Source organism: Mugil cephalus, chromosome 1, assembly GCF_022458985.1.
Source record: "Mugil cephalus isolate CIBA_MC_2020 chromosome 1, CIBA_Mcephalus_1.1, whole genome shotgun sequence".
NCBI classification, from domain to species: Eukaryota; Metazoa; Chordata; class Actinopteri; order Mugiliformes; family Mugilidae; genus Mugil; species Mugil cephalus.
The window spans coordinates 37246018-37267555 of record NC_061770.1 but is presented as its reverse complement, the minus strand read 5'-3'; the positions used below and the strand labels follow the sequence as shown (position 1 = coordinate 37267555).

The following is a 21538-nucleotide window of genomic DNA, read 5'->3' as shown; positions in this document are numbered from 1 at the left end:
TTCAGCCACCAAAATGTCGTATGGACTCACTTTACATGTAATTTCCCTTTCATTTGAAAAAGAAGAGAGAAAAAAAAGGCCTTTCTCACAAGTTTCCTGAAGAGCACATCTTTGGGTTAAGCTTGGGCAAACATTTATTAAGGAACTGAAACAGTTTAACAGTTATCCATGACTAAGCTGATTTATTAAGCATACTGAAATGAGAACTCCGGGCAGAAGCACCGTGTCGTGAGTTAAGAAAAACCCACACCACTGAAGATAAAGGTATGTACAACTATACCATTACCTTCACTATAATTCCATTCCGCCTGCCTTTTGTTTTTATATTGCGTGCACAGATAGCCCTGCAAAGATAGGCTTGTCTAGGTGAAAGGCCTGTGGCCTGAAGGCTGCAGGCTGCAGGCTAGTCTTCCTGTGTGTAAGCTCTGCAAGGACTGATGTTTCCACCAATGGAAACTTATTCTCTGTTGTTCACACCACCTTCACCGCACTCATGAAAGGTAAACAGCCTTATGCGACTGTAGATTGAAAGGTGCCACCTGCGCTTACACTCCGAGGTATTAATAGATCATAGGGGTGGGGGTCTCATGAGATGTTTTTTTCTGTATCTATATCCAGTGTTGTGTACACAAAAAAGCTTGACCATGGGACTGCGGTGCATTTATACCACATACAAAAAAAGAATGCGGAGAAAATCTTCTTTTTATTTTCTTTCAACTTCATTTAGCATTTTACATTGCTATGTTCATTTACAAGCAGTTGAATCAGTCGCGCGGTTACTAGACAGGAACACAGTTCCTCACTCCTTTCTGCTTTTTATTCTTGAGTACACACAAACACTCTCTATGTTGTCCTCTTGATGACGTCGTCCACTGTTCTTCTTCAGACTCAGAGCGGCGTAATGGAGATCGTGTGCATCTGATATCTAATGATAACAAATGAAAAATGGAGAGAACATGTGAAAGAAAGCAATGAAAACATAAAAGAGGAAGTAGTCATATCATGGCATCTACTATATGTATAGGTATTTTATACGGATTCGTTTGCACTCACCGTAATATCTGTTGGTGCAGAGTGTGTTAGGTGAGAATCACTTCCTGCAAATGGAACAATTGAACAAATGAGCACGCCAGCCAGTTTAACAAAGCGTGTTCATATTGATTTTGGAAACCTCACCTTCACAGACAGAGCACAGCTTCTTTTTTAGCTTGTACATGACGAAAGCCAGGACAAGGAGAACAATAAAGGAAAGCGCCAATGCCGCGCTCAGGCAGTACACCAAGAGAGAGTGGGATTTCTTGGGACCTAACACACACAAGAAAGATCACTTCCACGTATTTGTATTAATCATTTTAATTGCAACCACAATTTGTCACAGGTTGACCTCGATGGTAATATCAGTACCTGCCATTATCACCTACCTACAATCTGTAACTTTGTTCCATCTCCAAAAACAATCTCCCCGCAAGAGGCCAGGGCACAGTAGTAGATCCCAGCATCAGTAGCAGCCACAGATTTTATTGCCAGGTTTGAAGTGCAATTTTTGCTGGAAGGGTTTTCATCTGAGAAGTTTGTACACTGTCCACTGCTGGGGAAGACAACTGAAGGCTGAGGTGCACCATGTCTAAACCAGTAGAGGCTAAGCTCTCCTTCACAGGGTTCCACATATACGGTGCAGTTTAAATTCACAGAGTCTCCCAGTCGCAGTTCGGTCGGCTCCAGGGGTGACTGAGTGACAACAGCTCGAATGTCGGACAGTGGCGCTTTAACGTGAAGGTAAAGTCCTTGACCAAATTCTATGGCATTGAACACCAAAATCCCACAGTAGTATGTTGCTGAATCCAATAACTGAAGGTCTTTGATTATGAGATTATTGATGGTGTCGTGAGCTGCTTCAACCCTAAACCTTCCTTCGTACCCAGGGGAGATGACGGCTGTTGTTTCGTGCCTCATCCGAGTTGATATAATTCGAGGTTTGCCATCCAGGCTTTGCTGGTACCAAGAAAGGAAAGTTACGGCATCATCTTCACAAACGCACCGTAAAGTCATCGTTTCCCCAACCATAGCTGTCTTGAGCCCACTCTCCTGAACAACACTTGAGTCCTTGTAAACAGCTAGCACCTGACCTGCACAGAAGCACATAAGCATTTTTTTCAGTTCTTAAATCCGCTTCACTCTCGCACAAATTGCTACCCATGCACACAGAAAAAAAAATGTGACAGAAAATACTCACAGATTTTATGAACAAGCACAAGAAAGATGAAAAGTGACATCATCTCTGATTGATTACATCTCAACATCATCTGCAGTCTGTATCCTGTGTGTTGACGGATTAACTCTTATAGGACGTGAAGGCTGCTTGTGATTGGTTACTTCACACACAGTCTTAAGTCACACTTACGATTTTTTCTTGTCGAAAAGATGATCAGGTGACAGGAGGCGTAATTGGGGTCGAATCCTTTCGGTTGCATCACTGCTGTTGAACAGAGAGGGACGGTACGTGTGGCAACCTGCATGCTATGGAAAGGAAAGTTTTGAATGGAGGCGTAGAGGTCGTTTGTTCTCAAAATGTGCAGTTTGTTGAGTTGTCTTTTTCACCTATTTTACAAATTCGTCACTCTGTTAGTAGCATAAAAAAGTATAGGGGTGTATGTGCTTATTTAAGAAGGTTAAAGTGTGTGATGGAGTCATGTTCTTTAGATCCTACCTTGAAGTAAATGTTGATATTATTGCTTATTTTTAATGGCTACGATATAATACTTCTAGATGGGAGAGCACCTTTAGAACATGCCACATATGTAAAAATGTCAAAAAATAAGTCCCATAGTCAGTGCTTTTACATTTCTGTTATTGTTTAATACTATATTATCCTCGTTACTTCCCTCTAATCTCTCCATTTGTTGTTCCTTAGGTATTATGTTTAGTTTTCAATGACTAAGTTGAAAAATCTCTTTTCTTATTGCTCAATCTTCAAAAAGAAGGTAACAATGGTAGATGGCCTCTTATAACATCTCAAGGACCATGCTCTGAGATGACCCAGTTTCCATATGCATGTAACGTGGCCTCTGCAGGTTCTTGTAGTAACTACAGGACACTTGCGGTAACCGTAGTTGATATCTGAGAGGTACTGCACCACAGTAGTTATGTGCTAAAATTTGTCTTGTAATTGCTAAATACTCAACAACAAACAGCTACATCTGCCATTGTGCGTTAGACATTGTCTATTGTTCATCAGCGTTACCACCTTTATACTTGTGCGCAGGGTGCATTCGACTCACAGGCTTTTCTTTATCCAGTCTTGGACAGGATGTTCTTCTAAAAGGTCATTTTACCCTCAAGGAGCCTTCTTACCTCAGATTACCAGATTGTGGAGGGCTTTATAAGTTAAGGGGATAGGGGTGATATGGTCCGATGATTTGGTGTGCTGTTGTGACAAATGAATGGGACATGATTTCAACGGCGTACTAGGCAAGTGATGGGCAAAGTCTGGAGATGTTACAGAGGTGGAAGAGTGCAGTTAAAGGTTCCATTTTTAATATGACGAGCAAATGAGAGGGTGCTGGGAATCCGTCAATGACAATGGGTGTGGTTTGGTAAGGGTGGATTTGGAGCCAATGAGTAGGGCCTCGGTTTTGCTGCCACTGGGTTTGAGAAAGTTCCTGCTCATCCAGCTCCTGATGTCCTCCAGGCAGGTGGTGAGGGAGGTGGGAGGCAGCGTGGTGGTTGGTATGGAGGAAGTACAGACCTGTGTGTTGTTGGCATAGCAGTGGAAGTAGATCCCATGATGACGAAACATTTTGCCCAGGGGGAGGAGGTCGATGATGAAGAGGAGGGGACTTAAAACAGACCCTTGGGGGAAAACCAGTGACACACCAGATCTCAGATATTTGTTGTTACCAAGTTGTATGAGCTGTCTGTCTATGAGTTAGGAAGTAAACCATGAAATTGCAATACCAGTGATCCCAATTTCAGCTAGCTAGGGCCAGCTAGCCCAGGAGTAGTGGATGAGGATGGTGAGTAGTCGGCAGTGCTGTTTTGGTGCTGTGTTGAGGGCGGAAAGATTGGAAGATTGGAAGGTTTCGTGGAGGTTGTTAGTGTCAAGGTGGGGTTGTAGCTATGCATCGACTACCTTTTCAAGAATCTTGGAGATGAAGGGAAGGTTGGAGATGGGCTTTTTTTGTTTTTTTTTTTAAGGCGAGGAGTTTACTGTGGCAGTCATCATGGGGAAAATGGACAGCAGGCAGGTTTTGGTGAGGGTGGTGGGAAGAGGATCAAGCTGACAAATGGTGGTTTTAGCTTTACGGATGAGGTCAGAGATGACGTGTTCTGATGCCAGGGTGAAGTTGGTGAGACAGCTTGTGTGAGGTTTGACAGAGGAAACCATCCAGATCGGGTCTGTTGGGGAGGTGTAAGATGACGCCAACTGTTGGTGAATGGTGGGGATTTTCAAGCTGAAGAGTTGCAGGAAGCCAGTGCACTGTTCGGTTGAAGTGGAGGGAGGGTTTTGAGAGGCTGAAGTAGGTGGTTGACTGTGTAGAAGAGGACTCTGTTGTTGTCTGTATGGGTATTTATGAGGTTGAAGTGGTAGGAGGATTTGGCAGAGGAGAGGGCTTCTTGTAGTGATGAATGTAATACAAGTTCATTTGGGTGAGTACAGTGACTCCAGCCTTTCTGCACAGCTGCTCCAGTCGACAGCCTGTGGTTTTGAGCTGGCGGAGGTGTACAGACCTGGTTATATTCTATTCTAGCCTAGTATAGCCACACACAATCACAGTATGAGTCTGGCAACACACATTTTGCATTTCATTACACGCACGAACCAAACCATACTGAGAAAAAAAAAGTCTGTGCTGGCCTCCAGGCTAGTATCATTCTAAGGTGTCTAAAGAGGAGGCGTAGCATGACTCATGTTAGTAGTGCAGCAGCAGCTTCAGACCTCTCTGTATTTATAGAAAAAACCTTCATGCACAATATTGGGATGTTTTTGTGTTTGTTTGTTTTTTTGCATTTGGCAGGACCCAATAGAATAAGTAAACCAAATATGAAAAATATATCACTTCATGCTAAGATGACCATAGTGATTTAGGTTTTTGTACTGCACATAAAAAAAAATTTAAAAAAAATTAAGCCTGGCAGATGCTTTGAGCCTTGGACTGACAGATGTTAGTTTCACTTCATCATTTTATACACATTTTCTACCACAGAAATGGGATCAGTAAATCATCAACATCCTGAAACATCCTTTTCTGAGTCATAGAGACTTATGAATGTATGCACTATTGGCAGTCCGAGAAAATAGAAGTGATAACCTTTCAACAGTAGCTAACAAGAGTAGGCCTAGGTTTGCTTTGTATAAAGGGCTCATGGAGCTACGTAGATTGTGCCATGTGGTTAAATGATGTCTGTGTTTGGTTATTACATGCACAAGTGTGTAGGAGCTTGATATTCTGTTCGGGCATTATTATCTGTTCCCGCGTTTCACGAAACATGTAGTATGCTTCTAGTATGTTCTTTAGCTAAGCCTAAGCACGTTTAATAGCAGTAGATCTTTACGAACAGTCTACTTCCTGTGAGTCACATATGTCACATACGTCTTCTGTGGTCTGAATGAACAGGCTTCGTCAAAACCTGAAGGTAAAACTTCTACGGCTGTTGACTCAGTAGAGTCGAGCCTTTACTGACGAACCCACACTTCCTGAGTTGTTCAAAATGACAGGAGGATGGCCTAATGTGTCTCAACAATGTAGTGTTTATCATATGAGTCGGCCCTCAAATGAAAAAGGATCTTGTCGCCCTTGTTTTCAGTGGGTGTGAGTCAGGCCATGTGGTCAAACAATGAGAAGAAGGAGAAGCAGCAACGTGTATTGAGAAGATTTTTTTTTTTTACTGTGGTTTTGACATGTTGGCTTGTTGCTGGGCTGCTTGTCAGACTCTGTCTGACTTCAGCGTTATTTGGAAATAAGTGCTCATTGCTGCTATAATATTCTGTTGCACCTCCCACAAATGAATGAGTGGACTCTTTTTACTTAGATCATCCATTGGTAAGGTTTAAGCCACTAGGAGCAAACAGGTTTGGAACCTTAATATACGCATAAAAAGGCCTCTGCTTTACGCTGAAATAAGAAAAGCACAACACACACCGATCAAGCATAACATTATGACCATGATGGAAAGGAGATAACATTGACAGTCTTGTGACAATTGACTCTTCTGCTGGGAAACTTTTGGACCTGACATTCGTGTGAATGTTACCACCCACCTAGACCAGACCACGCAGCCTGACCCCATAGCAATGACACCCCTTGGTGGCAACAGGATGCAGCCTGACACAGACAAACAAAAAAAACATGATGACGCCCCTCCCCTCAACCAACAGGACCGCACTAACAGCATTCTGGGGCAGAAGACAGACCTACACATACATATTAGGAAGGTGATCATAATGTTATGCCTGGTGAAGTGTCTATTTCTTTACATACATTTTTTGAACTTGCAAAATAATCTCCTCATACTCATTTCCCTGTTCCTACTACTTGGTAGTAGTTTGCTACCAGAATGTTCCAAAGCTATTAAAGAGTATCAGTTGTTTTTTTGTTTCCTCTAGTCATTTTTTTCTTCGTTGAAAAATAGGTCATAGAGACCCGGTGAGTTGTGTACCAGACGACCACTGAGAGCAGTAGACGCATGTTGTGGTAGTACTCAATTTGTTGTTGTTTGTTTGTTTCCACTGTGGTTGTGGTATTAAGTGTACTGAGGTTAGTGAAGGGCAAATAAACTTTAAATGCACCTCTACTCTATTAAAACCCATTTAATCCCCAAAATTTCCCTGCAAAATAAGTGCGTGCTGTAAGTAAAGAGGCCTAGTGATGTGACCATTAACACTAGTTACATGATATTGATTTAAGTTGTAGGAGACACCGTATTCTTTCATTTTAAAACTTTAATGAGCTACCCAAAGTCAAACTAACACTTCAAGAGCTTCCAAAAAGTGCAGCAACTGTTGTTGCCAAATACCTCGGGTCATTTTAACAGCATTTTCCTATTTGTTTGTCCATCGAACCGTTTAGCGAGAACAGAACAGGAAATGCAGAGAAAAGAAAGTTAGGCCAGGCCCACATTAACACTGTCATAATGGCCCTCCTCTTCTGGTGTGTTGCAGCAGCGGCGCAGATGCCTTCTCATTATTCCGCTTCTGTTTCATGCGAAGGTCAAACTGTGACTTTTTAAGTCGTGAACTCATACGTGAGAATGACGGGTAAGACACAGAGGCGTTATTGTGAAGTGACTGGAACGCACAAACAGCATCGACCACACAGACATCCTGTCAGATGCGAAGAGCGGCAGTGGTGGGTGGGGGGTTGGGGGGGGGGGGGGGGGTGACAAAACCACTGGGACTAAACTTGGTGTGAGCTAGTTTGACCAGAGTGGAAACTAAGAAGCGAGAAATGTTTTTCTGTTTGTTTGTTTTTTTGTTTTTTTCTCTCATCTCAGTCACCTAGCTGCCGCACCTGAAACTCACATCACTGTCCTCAAGAAGTTACACATAAGAAGCAGAAAAACAACCAAGTCTTGTAAATCTCAACTTTTACTTTCCAGTTTGGTTTGAAATCATGTCAAATTTTGCCGTATTTGATCACAATGTGCTGAACTTAAATTCGTTAATTTGGGAAAAATGTGCATGTTGATCATTTCATTGCATCGACAAGACCAAAGTCCTTTGCTAAAAACCTTAAAAGTTCCAGTCACGGTCCTCACTTTGCTTTGGGGTCTTGAACAAAAAGCGGAATGAAGCTTCTTATGTCACCTGACCAAAGCAATGCATCTAAAGACAGTGTGGGTGGAAGCCTACGTTTTATGAACAAACAGGACACGCTTCACAAGCGTCCGGCTTTGAAATATTCAGATACACTTCTTGAATCTGTGTCTCTGCTTTAAATAAAGTATCGCTCCAAACTTAACTACCTCGCGGTGATAACCACATCTAAGCGTTGTGAGATCACTTGAGCATAATGAATTGGTCGTTGAACTTCAGCAACATGATGCGGCACTTACTGTATGCAAGATCCATTATTGATGGGCTGCTGCCCCCTGCTGGCCAACATTCTGCACAGTAGGCCAGACACAAAATTTAAAGGAACACACCACCAAGTTTATATAGGCCTTTAACTTTATTTTAAATTTTGTGGTTTAGATGTGTTTTCAGGTGCAACAGACAGATTCTGCATCTTAATGATACCACATACATTAACTTTTCTCAGTTTGAACATTATCAGTTTTTTATTGGAAATTTTCAGGCAAAAGACAAAAACATTACATGTCACCTTGCCATTAGTTTGCTTGTATCAAGCAGGATCTTTTTATAACATATTTGAAAAAAGGAAATCCACAAAGATAGACAAAAGACGAGTGAACCTCTGCAACATTAGGTCACATTGAAATATTACATAAATAACTAATCTTTTGCCATTATAGGGTTAAAAAGGGGTTCAGTCAAAATGAAACTTTATCCCCTGCTATGCGCTTGCGTGGAAAGCCAGGAAGAGCACATCTTTCTGGCCTTCACGAGCCGTCATGAAGGGCGACAGTGGGGTCCGCAGCCGCAAAGAACAACCTGGCAGAACCAGAGAAGCAGAGGTTCAGTTTTATTTATATAGTTCCAAAAATATAAACGAGATGCTTTAGAAAAAAAAATGGCCTGGTAGAACTGAGAACAGAGAGAAGAAAACAGCAGGAGAAACTAGATAAATATACATCTATCATCTGACTAAAGCAAACATGTAGATTCAAGATATAATGATAATGAGACGGTGCTGGGGTGGAGGTGGGCTGCCGAAATGCTGGTAGAGGAAGTGGGTAAGGTAGGGCGTATTTAAATAGGGTGCACTGAAAGCAGTTGGCCAATGGGAGGCTGTGAGGATGTCAGCTGAGGATGTTGGTGTTACAATTAATTTAGGCCTGACTATGTGACCTCACAGAACTAACACCAAGCTCAAGATCTGAGAAACTGAAATACATGCTGCACTTTTCAGACCTGGCAGGAATGTAACAGTGTTAAAATGTTCTAATTTAGCTCCAGTTTGATTGAGTGAGTCATTGTAAAGACTAAAAATATAAGTTTTGCAAAATACTGGCAGAAATGCAGTAGCTTACGTGGTAAATGTAAATCATGACCTCATGTCAATATAAAGAGTGTGTGACTAACTGAATGAATACACCAAATTTTCAGAGGAACGTCTGGATATTCAGATTTGTTAAAGGCTCTTTTTGGGTAATAATATGAGAGCAGCATAACTGCGTGATATTGTATCCACATAGATTTTTGCCATTCTCTTGACTTAGGCTTTTCAAGAGAAGACGTCCAAGAATTGACCCTTGGGGAACACTATATGTTTTGTAGTAATTACCAATCAAGACAATGTGGTCGTTACGCTCTAAGAAGTTTCAAAACAGGAAGATATGCATGATAACATATTCGTCACATAACTTCATGTACCCTGGCTTTTACATATACAATATTCTTCAGTAACACTTTCTATGAAGGTTGTATTTATAATGCCCTATGAATGCACTCATAATGTTTTATAAGGTGTCTATAAAGCATTATAAAGGTCATCATTACCATCTATACATATTCACAAGTCGTTATAACCAACTTCATGATGCATTATGACAACTGGTTACGAATGATTATAATTTTAATCTGAATAGTGCATTATAAATATGTCAATATCTGCCTAGTCACTTGTTAGTTTTATAATGCATCATAACTACTTTGCTTTGCTAAATGTGTATAGTGATGCATAATGACTTTTGACTTCTACTATTGTCCTTTATATCTGTGGCTATAAGTATATGTAATAAAGTTATAATAATGAATACATCTCCCTACAGCACACTGTTATAAACAGCTATGCAATATCATAAGTGCTATTTGTCAGCGCTAAGTAAAGTGACAAGAATATGACACTATTATTAACAGATATAAGTTACTATGAGTAATTAAAAGGTGCAATGAACTAAGTCCTGAGTCTGGCATCTTTACCCCATATGCACAATGTTAATATCATAGGTGTTATTTGTCAGCTTTAGGTAAATTAGAGCAAATGAAATGCCTGGACAGTAAAGACAAAAGAAATGCATTTAGTTCACTTTATTTTCATTTAAACCAACACACATAATCAGAATGATTATCAATGCTCTGAGCACATTACACAAACACATGAAACAGGCCACAAATGTGGCACGGCGTGGTCCTAGAGATGTGGCTCTTAAAAGTGCCTTTGGGTTGGTGACGTGATTCAGGGTCAGAGGTCAGGAGATGGTTTGACAGCAACTACAAGAAGAACAGAGGCAAATCTTTAGTGCTCTAGCTGGGTTTGCTTTTTATGCAGAAAGGTTTGATTGAAAACACACAAGCAGATCACGTTTTTTTGTTTAAAGCAGCCTAATGAGACATTGTGTTACCGCATATCGTGCAGGCAGCGCAGATTACCCGTAGGTGACTTAAGCTAGCTAGACGAAAGTTACCAGACACGGCTAGTTTTAACTCACAAATTAGATCGTTTTCATATTCTTGCGTTTAATGATTGAAACCATTCAAAACCGTTGCATTAATATATAAACGATGTGCTTCATGTAAGCAAAGTAAGATATTAGCTCAAAAAACACTAGCAGGACAGAGAGACAACATACCTGTCCTGGAGAGGACTCAGCGAAGAAAGGAAAGAAAACCCGTAGTCAATGCTTTACGACAGTGGGAGGAGCTGGGGACGGAGGTGGGTGGGTGGGGTCTGAGGTCAGGGGTCATGGACTAAAGAATGACATTTCTACAATAATAATAATATAAATAAAAACGATATCAAAATAATATCTGACGGCATTCAATAAAGGCGGACATTTCTAGCGATCCTGTATAAAGAAGCGCTTAAATGCCAACCCGGTGTCACAGTGGATGTGAAACTGTCACGAAAATTAATCTATTGTTTGGTGCCTGCCGATTTTTCTCAAATTTTCATGCCGCTCGAAACGAATTTCAAACTGATGTATTTCAATTGGAAGTTATTTCGTGAGGACGACTGTCAATGGGACACTGCGCAATGAAGAGGTTTGATTTAATTTCATTTAGTTTAGACTAGATTTGTAATGGTCTTATTTCGGTTTTTAATGTAACGTCAATTTTGCTGCAGGATTCGGCGCTTTGAGATTCGAAAAAAAATTAATGGTTATTTGTTATATCGGTCTCTTATACAGGATCGCTAGAAAAGTCCGCCTTTATTGAATGCCGTCAGATATTATTTTGATATCGTTTTTATTTTATATTATTATTATTGTAGAAATGTCAGTCTTTAGTCCATGACCCCTGACCTCTGACCCCACCCACCCACTTCCGTCCCCAGTTCCTCCCACTGTCGTAAAGCATTGACTGTATGTACTAGTCGTAAAGCAGCTTTTCTTTCCTTTCTCCTCTGAGTCCTGTCCAGGACAGGTATGTTGTCTCTCTGTCCTGCTAGTGTTTTGTGAGCTAATGCCTTACTTTGCTTACATGAAACACATCGTTTACATATTAAAGCAATGATTTCGAATGGTTTCAATCATTAAACGCAAGAATATGAAAACGATCTAACTTGTGAGTTAAAACTAGCCGTGTCTGGTAACTTTCGTCTAGCTAGCTTAAGTCACCTACGGGTAATCTGCGCTGCCTGCACGATATGCGGTAACACAATGTCTCATTAGGCTGCTTTAAACAAAAAACGTGATCTGCTTATGTGTTTTCAATCAAACCTTTCTGCATAAAAACAAACCCAGCTAGAGCACTAAAGATTTGCCTCTGTTCTTCTTGTAGTTGCTGTCAAACCATCTCCTGACCTCTGACCCTGAATCACGTCACCAACCCAAAGGCACTTTTAAGAGCCACATCTCTAGGACCACGCCGTGCCACTTTTGTGGCCTGTTTCATGTGTTTGTGTAATGTGCTCAGAGCGTTGATAATCATTCTGATTATGTGTGTTGGTTTAAATGAAAATAAAGTGAACTAAATGCATTTCTTTTGTCTTTACTGTCCAGGCATTTCATTTGCTCTAATTTACCTAAAGCTGACAAATAACACCTATGATATTAACACTGTGCATATGGGGTAAAGATGCCAGACTCAGGACTTAGTTCATTGCACCTTTTAATTACTCATAGTAACTTATATCTGTTAATAATAGTGTCATATTCTTGTCACTTTACTTAGCGCTGACAAATAGCACTTATGATATTGCATAGCTGTTTATAACAGTGTGCTGTAGGGAGATGTATTCATTATTATAACTTTATTACATAGACTTATAACTACAGATATAAAGCACTATAGGCGAAGTCAAAAGTCATTATGCATCACTATACACATTTAGCAAAGCAAAGTAGTTATGATGCATCATTAAATGAACAAGTGACTAGGCAGATATTGACATATTTATAATGCTCTATTCAGATTAAAATTATAATCATTCGTAACCAGTTGTCATAATGCATCATGAAGTTGGTTATAACGACTTGTGAATATGCATAGATGGTAATAATGACCATTATAATGCTTTATAGACACCTTATAAAATGTTATGAGTGCATTCATAGGGCATTATAAATACAACCTTCATAGAAAGTGTTACCTATTCTTCTAATTCATTACTCGGTGGTTTTATTTATTGGATTTGTTAACAGCGAAATGAATGAGGGATGGTGGTCGGTTGCAGGACTATCCGATCTGTATTGGTTGAAACTGACCCCATCTGAGAAAACACAGTCAAAACTGTCTTGCTCTTTTACTTCCTGTAAAAATATGTATTTCAACAGTTTATAAATAACACAGGCTCGGCCTTTCAGTCACACTTTCGATGTGCGAAGAGCATTTTCAGGCAGAGCACACCCTCTCACCCCTCTCACACCACACCCAAGGCAAAAAAACAAAACAAAACACACACACACACAAAAAAAAACAAAAAAACAGTACTGTTTCACAATTTGCATCTTGCTCAATCACTATCAAAAGACCCCTGTCGTTTTTGTTTTTTTAAACACCAAGTGTCATCACTTGTAAGATAAAAAACGAAATACAGATGTAACAGTTGCATCACTGAATAAGTATGTATGATAAATTGAGCACTTTGAGGGTCTCTCGCACAGAGGAACTGAAAATGTTGAGAATACTTTATGCTGTATGTCAATGGCCCAGTCGACCAGCAGGTGTCAGTATAAACCTAAAGAACAACAAAACCGCATATTAGGTTTAGCTTTACACACTGGATAAGAGATAAGCCTAAACGTTTTTTTTATTTGAACATTTGAACACTTAAGAATGTTGCATGTGCACAAGATTGTGTTGGGTGAGGCTTTTTATGTTTCACCACGTGACATCCTCATTTGCTGGTGTCTTCTGCTTTATTTCTCGTCTTTATTTTTTCTTTCAGCATTATCACACCCTTGTGCAAGCACACTGTGAACTACTAAAGAAGAGTAGTAAAGCACCTTCAGCCGAGTGTATTTACATTTTTCTTCTGTTCTAATGATTTCCTATAAAAGTAAAAATGTGCCTATGGTGGCAGTAAATTCAGTAGATTATCATGAACAATACAGCTGTATGTAAGCACACAAACACACACCCCCAAAACACATAGACACACACACACACACACACACACACACACACACACACACACACACTGTGCATAACCAAAACTAAAACCAAAGCACTAGCCCTTAACAACATTGTGACGACCGTCAGAAACATGTGTTACTGAACCCACTGGTCCTCATAAGGGTAGTTATACAATTACACACACACGCACATGTTGCAGACACCTCAGAGGCCATTGAGTCAAGAAAATTACCAAAAGTAGCTAGAACATTCGCTTGACCATAAGCCCTAACCTCAACTTCAGTTTTAAGAAACTCTGCAGGCTTCCTGGTGAACCTGATTTTAGTTTCAGCTTATATTTCAATGTATAATGTATATAAATGTTTAACATGATAAATGTTTAACATGTTCAGAGTTAGTCTTTTAAAGGTGACATATCCTGTGAAATAGTTATTGGAAGAAAGCTGCTGACTAGTGTGCCACCTTCTCACACAGAGACAGACCTGAAAACACAGATGTGGCGATAACATCATACCGTTTCCGATTACTCATATGATTAGTGACTACAACGCTGGTGTTGTTTATGTATGTAATGAATTTTTTAATGGCGCTAACTCAGCTCTCCCAGTCACCTGTTTCCTACCATAATCTGTTAATATTTTAACAAGAAGAACAGATAAAAGTAAGAAGGCGAGAAGATTTTATCTTGACTTTAGTGGTGTGAAACTTAACTAAAGGTATCTGATGAATTTCTTACAACGGCTTTGATAAAACATGCAAGAACAGACAAATAAAAAGTGGCAGCATATGGCATTGAGAACAGAAGATCACATCCACACTAGGAGTTTTTCTTATTTGTGCATAAAGAGTTTATTTTTCAGGAACTAGTAGCAAGCTTTACTTTCTTCTGCAGCTTGACTTGCGTGTTGAGTTTGTCTTTTCTTTTTTAGTCTGAGTTCCTTTTTGAGGTTTACGCTTCCTATTGATTTACACCCATCACCCCAGGGTAACACGGGGTGATGGGTGTTGTGTAGTTTGTCATGCAGTAGCATAGCAAGACACACAGCTCAGTAGACCTTCCACAGACAAAGAGGTAAGTGATAGTTTTGGCCAGAGGTGGGCTGCATTTGTGCGTTAGGGGTTAGTACAAGGGGTTTAAACACTACCGCATAAACCAGTTTTAGTATCACTATCAGTATCTTATAGTATGAGGTAAACTTGCATCTTTCTAACGGTTGTCAGCTTTAAATTTTTTTGTTTTGATCTGAATTCACGGTTTCTGCGTCGCTCACCATGTAGAAATTATTTAAATGCAGATGTGATGCATGGTCAGATCAAATGGGCTTATAAGAAGGGGACTTGAGAAGCGTTAACAGATGTGGGACATGTGTCAGATAAAGACTTGCGAAGATGTCAAGCACAGATGCTGCAAATGCAATATTTTTTTTCAGCGCTGCTTTTAAATTGAAAAAAAAAAAACACTTCCGTTTTCTTTTGCAGAAAAATCATACAATGAATGCACCACAGTTGGAATTTTACTTTTATTTTTAATTTGTCACGGCTGGGAAAGCACTGTTGGGATTACTGCTCGTCATCCAGAAAATGGGGGGCATCCTCCAACCTTAATGTTTTCCTACAGAGTCTCATCAGTGAGTTTTAACTGTGGATCAACCCTGGCGTCCTGTGCAGTGAAATAGATAATCTGATAAAAATGGATTTTCAATTGAATATGCCAGAGAAACATTCACAGGTAATTTGCATGCAGAAGTCTGGTTAAGTTGCAACAACAACACCCATCTTCTTTGCACCTCTGCTCTGTATGACAATATGCTAATTAACGCTGCGGTTACTGCATGTAACTATGTGAAAATATATTCTATCCTAAAAGCAGCTTTTGCAAAATTGTACTTTTCAGTGGATTGCGAATTGTTATTTGGACTAATTGCTCAGTTTCATGTTCTAATCTCTGTTGTAGGTCCCTTCTGCAGCGTGAAGGAAAAACTCAAACTGCTACCACTCAGAAAGACATCAAGAGCTTTGCCTTCCAAGATGGTACTCTGTCCTTTTAACCAGAGCTCAAGGGCCATTGAGATCCAACAGAACCAAACAGAGCCGTTGTCTTCTTTGAATATTTTCACCATCACCCTCCATGGCCTGTTCTCTACTATTGGCATTTTGGAAAACCTCCTCATTCTCGGAGTAGTGGGCTTCCGCGTCCGCCGCTCCGTCCTCAGCATCTGGATTCTCAACCTAGCAGCCTCCGACTTCCTAGCCACCGCCTCCCTGCCCGTCTTCACCGCCTACATGGCCCGCAGGAACACCTGGACGCTGGGTACGACCTTCTGCCGCATGCATTCCTCCATCTTCTTCCTCAACATGTTTGTCAGCGGCTTCCTGCTGGCGGCCATTTCTGTGGACCGTTGCCTGGTGGTGATGAGACCGGTGTGGGCCCAGAACCACAGGAACCCCGCACTAGTGGGGAAGGTGTGTGTGGTGATTTGGATCATGGCTGTGATTTGCACCATTCCCTTTTACATATTCCGTGACACCATTCAGCTGCCCAACGGCAAGGTTCTCTGTTACTACAACTACGCTCGATTCCCTAACAAGGAGAATTACAACAAGAAATGGCTGGAATCTTTATGTAAGCAGCGCAAGGAGGGCTTGGCATTCATGAAGCTCTTCTTTGCCTTCCTCATTCCTCTGGCACTCATCATCCTCAGCTACGTTGCCGTGAATTCTGCCTTGGCCCGCAGAAACTGCCGAAGGCCTTTCCGTTTTGTCCGGCTCGTGATGGCGGTGGTGGTGAGTTTCGTAGTCTGCTGGGCTCCCTACCACCTGTTCATCGTCATAGAGGTCATGGCCCCTAAAACGCATCCTGTGCAGACATTTATTACAAAGGCCCTCCCAGTGTCAGCGACGATCGGCTTCCTTAACAGTGTCCTCAATCCCATCCTGTACGTCTTCAGTTGCCCTGACCTGTGCAAAAAGATCAGACATTCTATGGGTGCAGTGATGGAGAGTGTACTGGCTGAGGACCTGCTCGAGCTGGCCCGCCGCCGCAGCACTGTTCGCAGCTCTATCAGCATGACGGACAATGCGTCGAGGAAGAAGAATTCCGTCCCAATGTTAAGCTCAAAAACAGAGGAGCAGGAGCTGGGTGAAAGCTCAAGTCAGAACTGATGCGTGCATTCTGTAGTAATGTCACACGTTGAGCACTTACGTCACCTGTGTTTCCGAGCGTCTCCTTTTCTGCCTCATATCAGGCATGTGATATTTTAGCAAGAAGGTCTCATATTCAAGCTCTCATTATTCCTGATGCCATTTCCTTCATTTATTATTATTATTTTTTTAATCATTTCAAATTAAAAGTGTTCAAGCAATACACTTGACACAATCCATCCAGTTCCTGCAAGGCTTTTAATTTGAAACATTTGCAAGTTGTATTACATTTCATTGCATGGACTTCCTCATTTTCAGAGGACGACAGCGTCCACTCAAGTTCGTCTCATTAACAGAATGGACATGTTCATTATTCACATTTACAATGAGAGCCACAAGCCGAGCGCACACACTTGGCCCTTTATGTACTCACCACTTATCCCAGCAAAGAATGTGCAGTGTTTCATTTAATCTTCTTATTTTGACTTGAGTGTTTGATAAAAGTGAATACTTGGTAAGTTTTTATTAAATTTTTTTGCTTTGTAAGCACATGTTGCAGATGCATGAGGCGTCTCATGCAAGATGTTATCATGTTCTGCACTGTGCTCACACGTGCTGATTTTAGAGATACATAGATATACGTAGAGACATGCATGTTTTTGCTATTGTTATGAATGAGAAAATGTCTTTGAACCTCTCTCTCTATATATATATTTCTTTTTCATAGTGTAAAATTACATTTGTAAACATTAATAAAAAAGAACTGATGCTTTGGTTTCCGCAATGATTCACACCTGTTTCATTTCTAAAATAACTGACGTCAAACTGTTGAATCAGTATTTAGATCATTACGAGAAACTAAAACTGTGAATTTGTTTAGATGAAGAGGTGAAAGCACTCCAAGCCATATTCATGTAATCAGTGAGAACTGAAACTCACACAAGACATAGACTGAGCACATACATATCCACTGGGTGGCACAATTGCTTTAACTAAATACATTTAGCAGTCAGAAGTGAGTGATTCAAATTATTCTGCTAAAAGATTACTATGTACAGTTGCACTATCCCTCTTGGTGTCTTTGTAAGCTCTGATGCTGAGATTCATGTTTTTCCTCGTGCTTTGCCCTCTTCCTAAACAGGGCAGGGACCTTTGATGTAGAAGAGGGGATCTAGCAAGGTGTTGAGGCTGGTCAGGCCGTAGCACAGGCGATAGACGAGAAAAATGGACTGCTCTAGTCCGCATGGCTCATCCGTAAATAGCAAGGACACAAACCTGTATCCACCGACGAGGTGGTAGGGTCCAAAAACGACAATGAAGTTGACAGTGATCACCACCAGGATTCCGACAATTTAGTGCCGCTCGTGGTCGGAGAGGGAAGGAGACCGTCGAATTGTCACACCAATGTGGGCCGAAGTGTAGCTGAACAAGGAAACAGAGTTGAAGATGAGAAATAAACATTTTCATCAAATACAAAGAATAGTAGGATGTCATCAGATAAAATCTTAGGTTACTTGGGTTATCCTATACCACTCATAAATAAGGAAAATATCTCAATAGCTGAGTATATGCATTGTACAAAGTACATTTTACATTTTTAAATACTGGCTTTAGTTAATATTGTGGGTATGTTGTAGGCAGCACCACACGTTTTAGTGGAATTTTTCAGCTTAAGGTTATTAAATTCTGTTTTACTTAGGGTTAGGGTTACAGTTAGGGTTCGGGTTAGGTAACAACACACACACATTATGCAAACATGCAGAGATCCTGGCGTTAACTCACCCAAGTATGGTGCATGGCAGCAAGAAGCCTAGGACCACAGTGGTTTCTCTCAGAAGTATGTTGCAGATGCATGAGGTGTCTCCCACAATATGTTATCAACAGTTTCACAGTGCTCACACGTGCTGATTTTAGAGATACATAGATACACGTAGAGACATGCACGTTTTTGCTATCGTAATGAATGAGCTCAAGGCTTACAACTAATGCCTTCGAATGTCTTTTGACCCTCTCTATGTACCCTTTCTTTTTCATAGCGTAAGATGACATTTCTAAATATTAATAAAAAATAACTAAGAAGCACCGGTTCCATTTCTAAAATAACTGACGTCAAACAAGTGATTAAAACATACATTTTAATTGAACAACTTAAAAGTGTAAACAAACAAAAAAATAGTTTGAAGCATGAGTAGCCCACAGTAAATCATTTCTACTGTTCACACTGTTAATGATAAGATCATTTCCTGGATTACCTTTATTCGTCTCTGTATCTCTTCTTGAATCCACAATGGATTGGAGCTATATGGTATGAAATTCACGGCAGCGGTTCAAGCTCCATGCACGTTGAGATTTTTTGCATTAAAATATTCCCATGTGAACTGTTGAATCAGTATTTAGATCATTACGAGAAACTAAAACTGTGAATTGTTTAGATGAAAAGGTGAAGCACTCCGAGCCATATTCATGTAATCAATGAGAACTGAAACTCCTACACAAGACATAGACTGAGCACATACATATCCACTGGGTGGCACAATTGCTTTAACTAAATACAGTCAGCAGTCAGAAGTGAGTGATTCAAATTATACTGCTAGAAGATTATTATGTCCAGTTGCACTATCCCTCTTGGTGTTTTTGTAAGCTCTGATGCTGAGATTCATGTTTTTCCTCGTGCTTTGCCCTCTTCCTAAACAGGGCAGGGACCTTTGTAGCTCTAGACGAGCATCAGGGCACAGGAAGATGTAGAAGAGGGGATCCAGCAAGGTGTTGAGGCTGGTCAGGCCGTAGCACAGGCGATAGACGAGAAAAATGGACTGCTCTAGTCCGCATGGCTCATCTGTAAGTAGCAAGGACACGAACCTGTATCCGCCGACGAGGTGGTAGGGTCCAAAAACAACAATGAAGTTGACAGTGATCACCACCAGGATTCCGACAATTTTGTGCCGCTCGTGGTCAGAGAGGGAAGGAGACCGTCGAAGTGTCACACCAATATGGGCCGAAGTGTAGCTGAACAAGGAAACAGAGTTGAAGATGAGAAATTAACATTTTCATCAAATACAAAGAATGGTATAATGTCATCAGTAAAATCTTAGGTTACTTGGGTTTTCCTATACCACTCATAAATAAGGAAAATATCTCAATAGCTGAGTATATGCATTGTACAAAGTACATTTTACATTTTGAAATACTGTATGTTGTAGACAGCACCACACATTTTTATTGTATTTTTTTAGCTTAAGGTTATTTACTTAGGTTTAGGGTTACAGTTAGGGTTAGGGTTAGATAACAGCACATGCATTAGACAAACATGCAGAGATCCTGGGGTTAACTCACCCAAGTATGGTGCATGGCAGCAAGAAGCCTAGGACCACAGTGGTGATCTTAAAGTGAGCATATCTGGGGCTGACAGGGTACTGCTCCAGACACAGCATTCTGTCAGCATCAAACACAGACGGCAGCAGGCCGCTCAAGCAGAACAGGAACGTTAGGGACCACACGGCTACACCTGACACCACTGCCACCTTGACGGTCCGCACCCCACGGCTGCTCAGTGGGTACACGATGGCCAGGCAGCGGTCCATCGCTATTAGGCACAGGAACATGACACTGGCATAGACGTTAACGTAAAACACATAGCCGACCAGCTCGCAGGTTAGCTGACCATAGGGCCACTGATGCGCACCTTGGAGGTAAAGTATCCAAAGCGGCAGGGTGAGCAGCTGGAGGAGGTCTGACAGTAGCAGGTTGAGGATGTAGACCAGCTGACAGCCTCCCCCACCTGATCGCCCCAGTTGGTATAATCCCCAGAGAGACAGCAGGTTGCTTGGAAGACCCAAAGAGAAGATGAGGCCATAGATGCAGGTCAGGCCAAATGTGTCCGTGTTCAGAGGGAGGTTGCAGGTGTCATTGGACATGTCTCTGTTTGTAAAGCACCTGGCATGGGAAACTAGAGGAGGCCTCAGTGAGACACTGATATACTCAAGGAATGATGACTTGCCTTAGAATCGCCCATTCAAGGCATAGGAAAAGTTAATTGTCATTTGTCAGCTTTCATTTGTCTCTTGTGTATTATTCATAAATGCCCTCTATGAAAATAATCAGACTCCTTTTTTATTCCGTCAGTCAACCAGTGTTCAAAGCAAGCTGGATCCATCACCGGAAAGAAACACCTGCAAAGCAGATGGCAAGGTCACTATCATAGGTTCATCATCAGCAGGTGCATGAAGAATTAATCTATATTTTTAAATGAAGCAGCTTTTCACTCACCGACTCCAGCGTAAACGTGCTGCCCACCCTGCAGCCGGGCGACCTGTGCTCAAGAAATGTTGGGAACACGGTGTCTTGACCGAGCTTTGTCTGTTCTGTGATCGTTTCCTCCTCAGGAAACCCACTTCTTCAGCTTTAAAGGCAACATCCTGAGGCAGGAGAACGCCTTTCTGCCCCAGAACAAAAACATACACTTGCTCTTTTTCTGTGCCTCCCTCTTTAATATCCCAGTATCAGTCGATGGACAGGGGTCTGCGAGGGGAGGAACTGATGTGAAGTGTCACTCAGGTCCTTTTAGATTCTTGGCTAATGTCTAAGACAGTTTAATATTAAACACATTATTGTTTCTCTTAAGTAAATATGCTAGAACTGTATTTAGTAGCATTCATTTTGTTTTCCATAACAGTACAGTGTTCAGTTGTGCACGCGTGTGAATTTACAAGCATTTATAATTTACGATTGAGAGTTGTTTGCAAGAGGATTAAAACTGCA

The 21538-nt window shown here is 41.1% G+C and overlaps 3 protein-coding genes across 6 annotated transcripts; 1 reads left to right on the top strand and 2 right to left on the bottom strand.

Moving 5' to 3' along the window:
• Positions 1 to 180: 180 nt before the first annotated feature.
• LOC125021464 (prostaglandin D2 receptor 2-like) lies at positions 181 to 17564 on the top strand. 4 transcript variants are annotated; one of them, XM_047607566.1, is made up of 2 exons: positions 181 to 264; positions 15594 to 17564. In XM_047607566.1, the coding sequence occupies exon 2, from the start codon at positions 15668 to 15670 to the stop codon at positions 16799 to 16801; it is 1134 nt and encodes a 377-aa protein (XP_047463522.1). In that variant the 5' UTR covers positions 181 to 264; positions 15594 to 15667; the 3' UTR covers positions 16802 to 17564. The 4 variants fall into 4 exon arrangements, with proteins under 4 accessions (XP_047463522.1, XP_047463507.1, XP_047463531.1 ...); XM_047607551.1 differs by lacking the exon at positions 181 to 264 and adding an exon at positions 8336 to 8634; XM_047607575.1 differs by lacking the exon at positions 181 to 264 and adding an exon at positions 14554 to 14711.
• Positions 692 to 2315, bottom strand: LOC125021488. The gene is made up of 5 exons (XM_047607587.1): positions 2234 to 2315; positions 1422 to 2126; positions 1177 to 1305; positions 1054 to 1097; positions 692 to 925 (listed from the first exon to the last, which is right to left on the bottom strand). Exons 1-5 carry the CDS (start codon positions 2301 to 2303, stop codon positions 800 to 802), a joined length of 1074 nt encoding a protein of 357 aa, XP_047463543.1. The 5' UTR covers positions 2304 to 2315; the 3' UTR covers positions 692 to 799.
• A 1337-nt stretch (positions 17565 to 18901) lies between the features above and the next one.
• On the bottom strand, positions 18902 to 21273 carry si:dkey-165a24.9 (G-protein coupled receptor 4). The gene is made up of 3 exons (XM_047607758.1): positions 21047 to 21273; positions 20114 to 20949; positions 18902 to 19786 (listed from the first exon to the last, which is right to left on the bottom strand). The coding sequence occupies exons 2-3, from the start codon at positions 20692 to 20694 to the stop codon at positions 19363 to 19365; spliced, it is 1005 nt and encodes a 334-aa protein (XP_047463714.1). The 5' UTR covers positions 20695 to 20949; positions 21047 to 21273; the 3' UTR covers positions 18902 to 19362.
• Positions 21274 to 21538: the final 265 nt, after the last annotated feature.

Excerpts from the sequence above, each read along its gene's own strand:
- si:dkey-165a24.9 (XM_047607758.1), bottom strand. The coding sequence starts at position 20,694 with ATGTCCAATGACACCTGCAACCTCCCTCTGAACACGGACACATTTGGC. Across the intron at positions 19,787-20,113 it reads CTGCCATGCACCATACTTGG|CTACACTTCGGCCCATATTG; the intron begins GTGAGTTAACCC and ends TTCCTTGTTCAG.
- LOC125021464 (XM_047607551.1), top strand. The coding sequence starts at position 8,496 with ATGAAACTTTATCCCCTGCTATGCGCTTGCGTGGAAAGCCAGGAAGAG. Across the intron at positions 8,635-15,593 it reads GCAGAACCAGAGAAGCAGAG|GTCCCTTCTGCAGCGTGAAG; the intron begins GTTCAGTTTTAT and ends TCTCTGTTGTAG.
- LOC125021488 (XM_047607587.1), bottom strand. The coding sequence starts at position 2,303 with ATGATGTTGAGATGTAATCAATCAGAGATGATGTCACTTTTCATCTTT. Across the intron at positions 1,098-1,176 it reads GCTGTGCTCTGTCTGTGAAG|GAAGTGATTCTCACCTAACA; the intron begins GTGAGGTTTCCA and ends TTCCATTTGCAG. Across the intron at positions 926-1,053 it reads CTGCACCAACAGATATTACG|ATATCAGATGCACACGATCT; the intron begins GTGAGTGCAAAC and ends TGTTATCATTAG.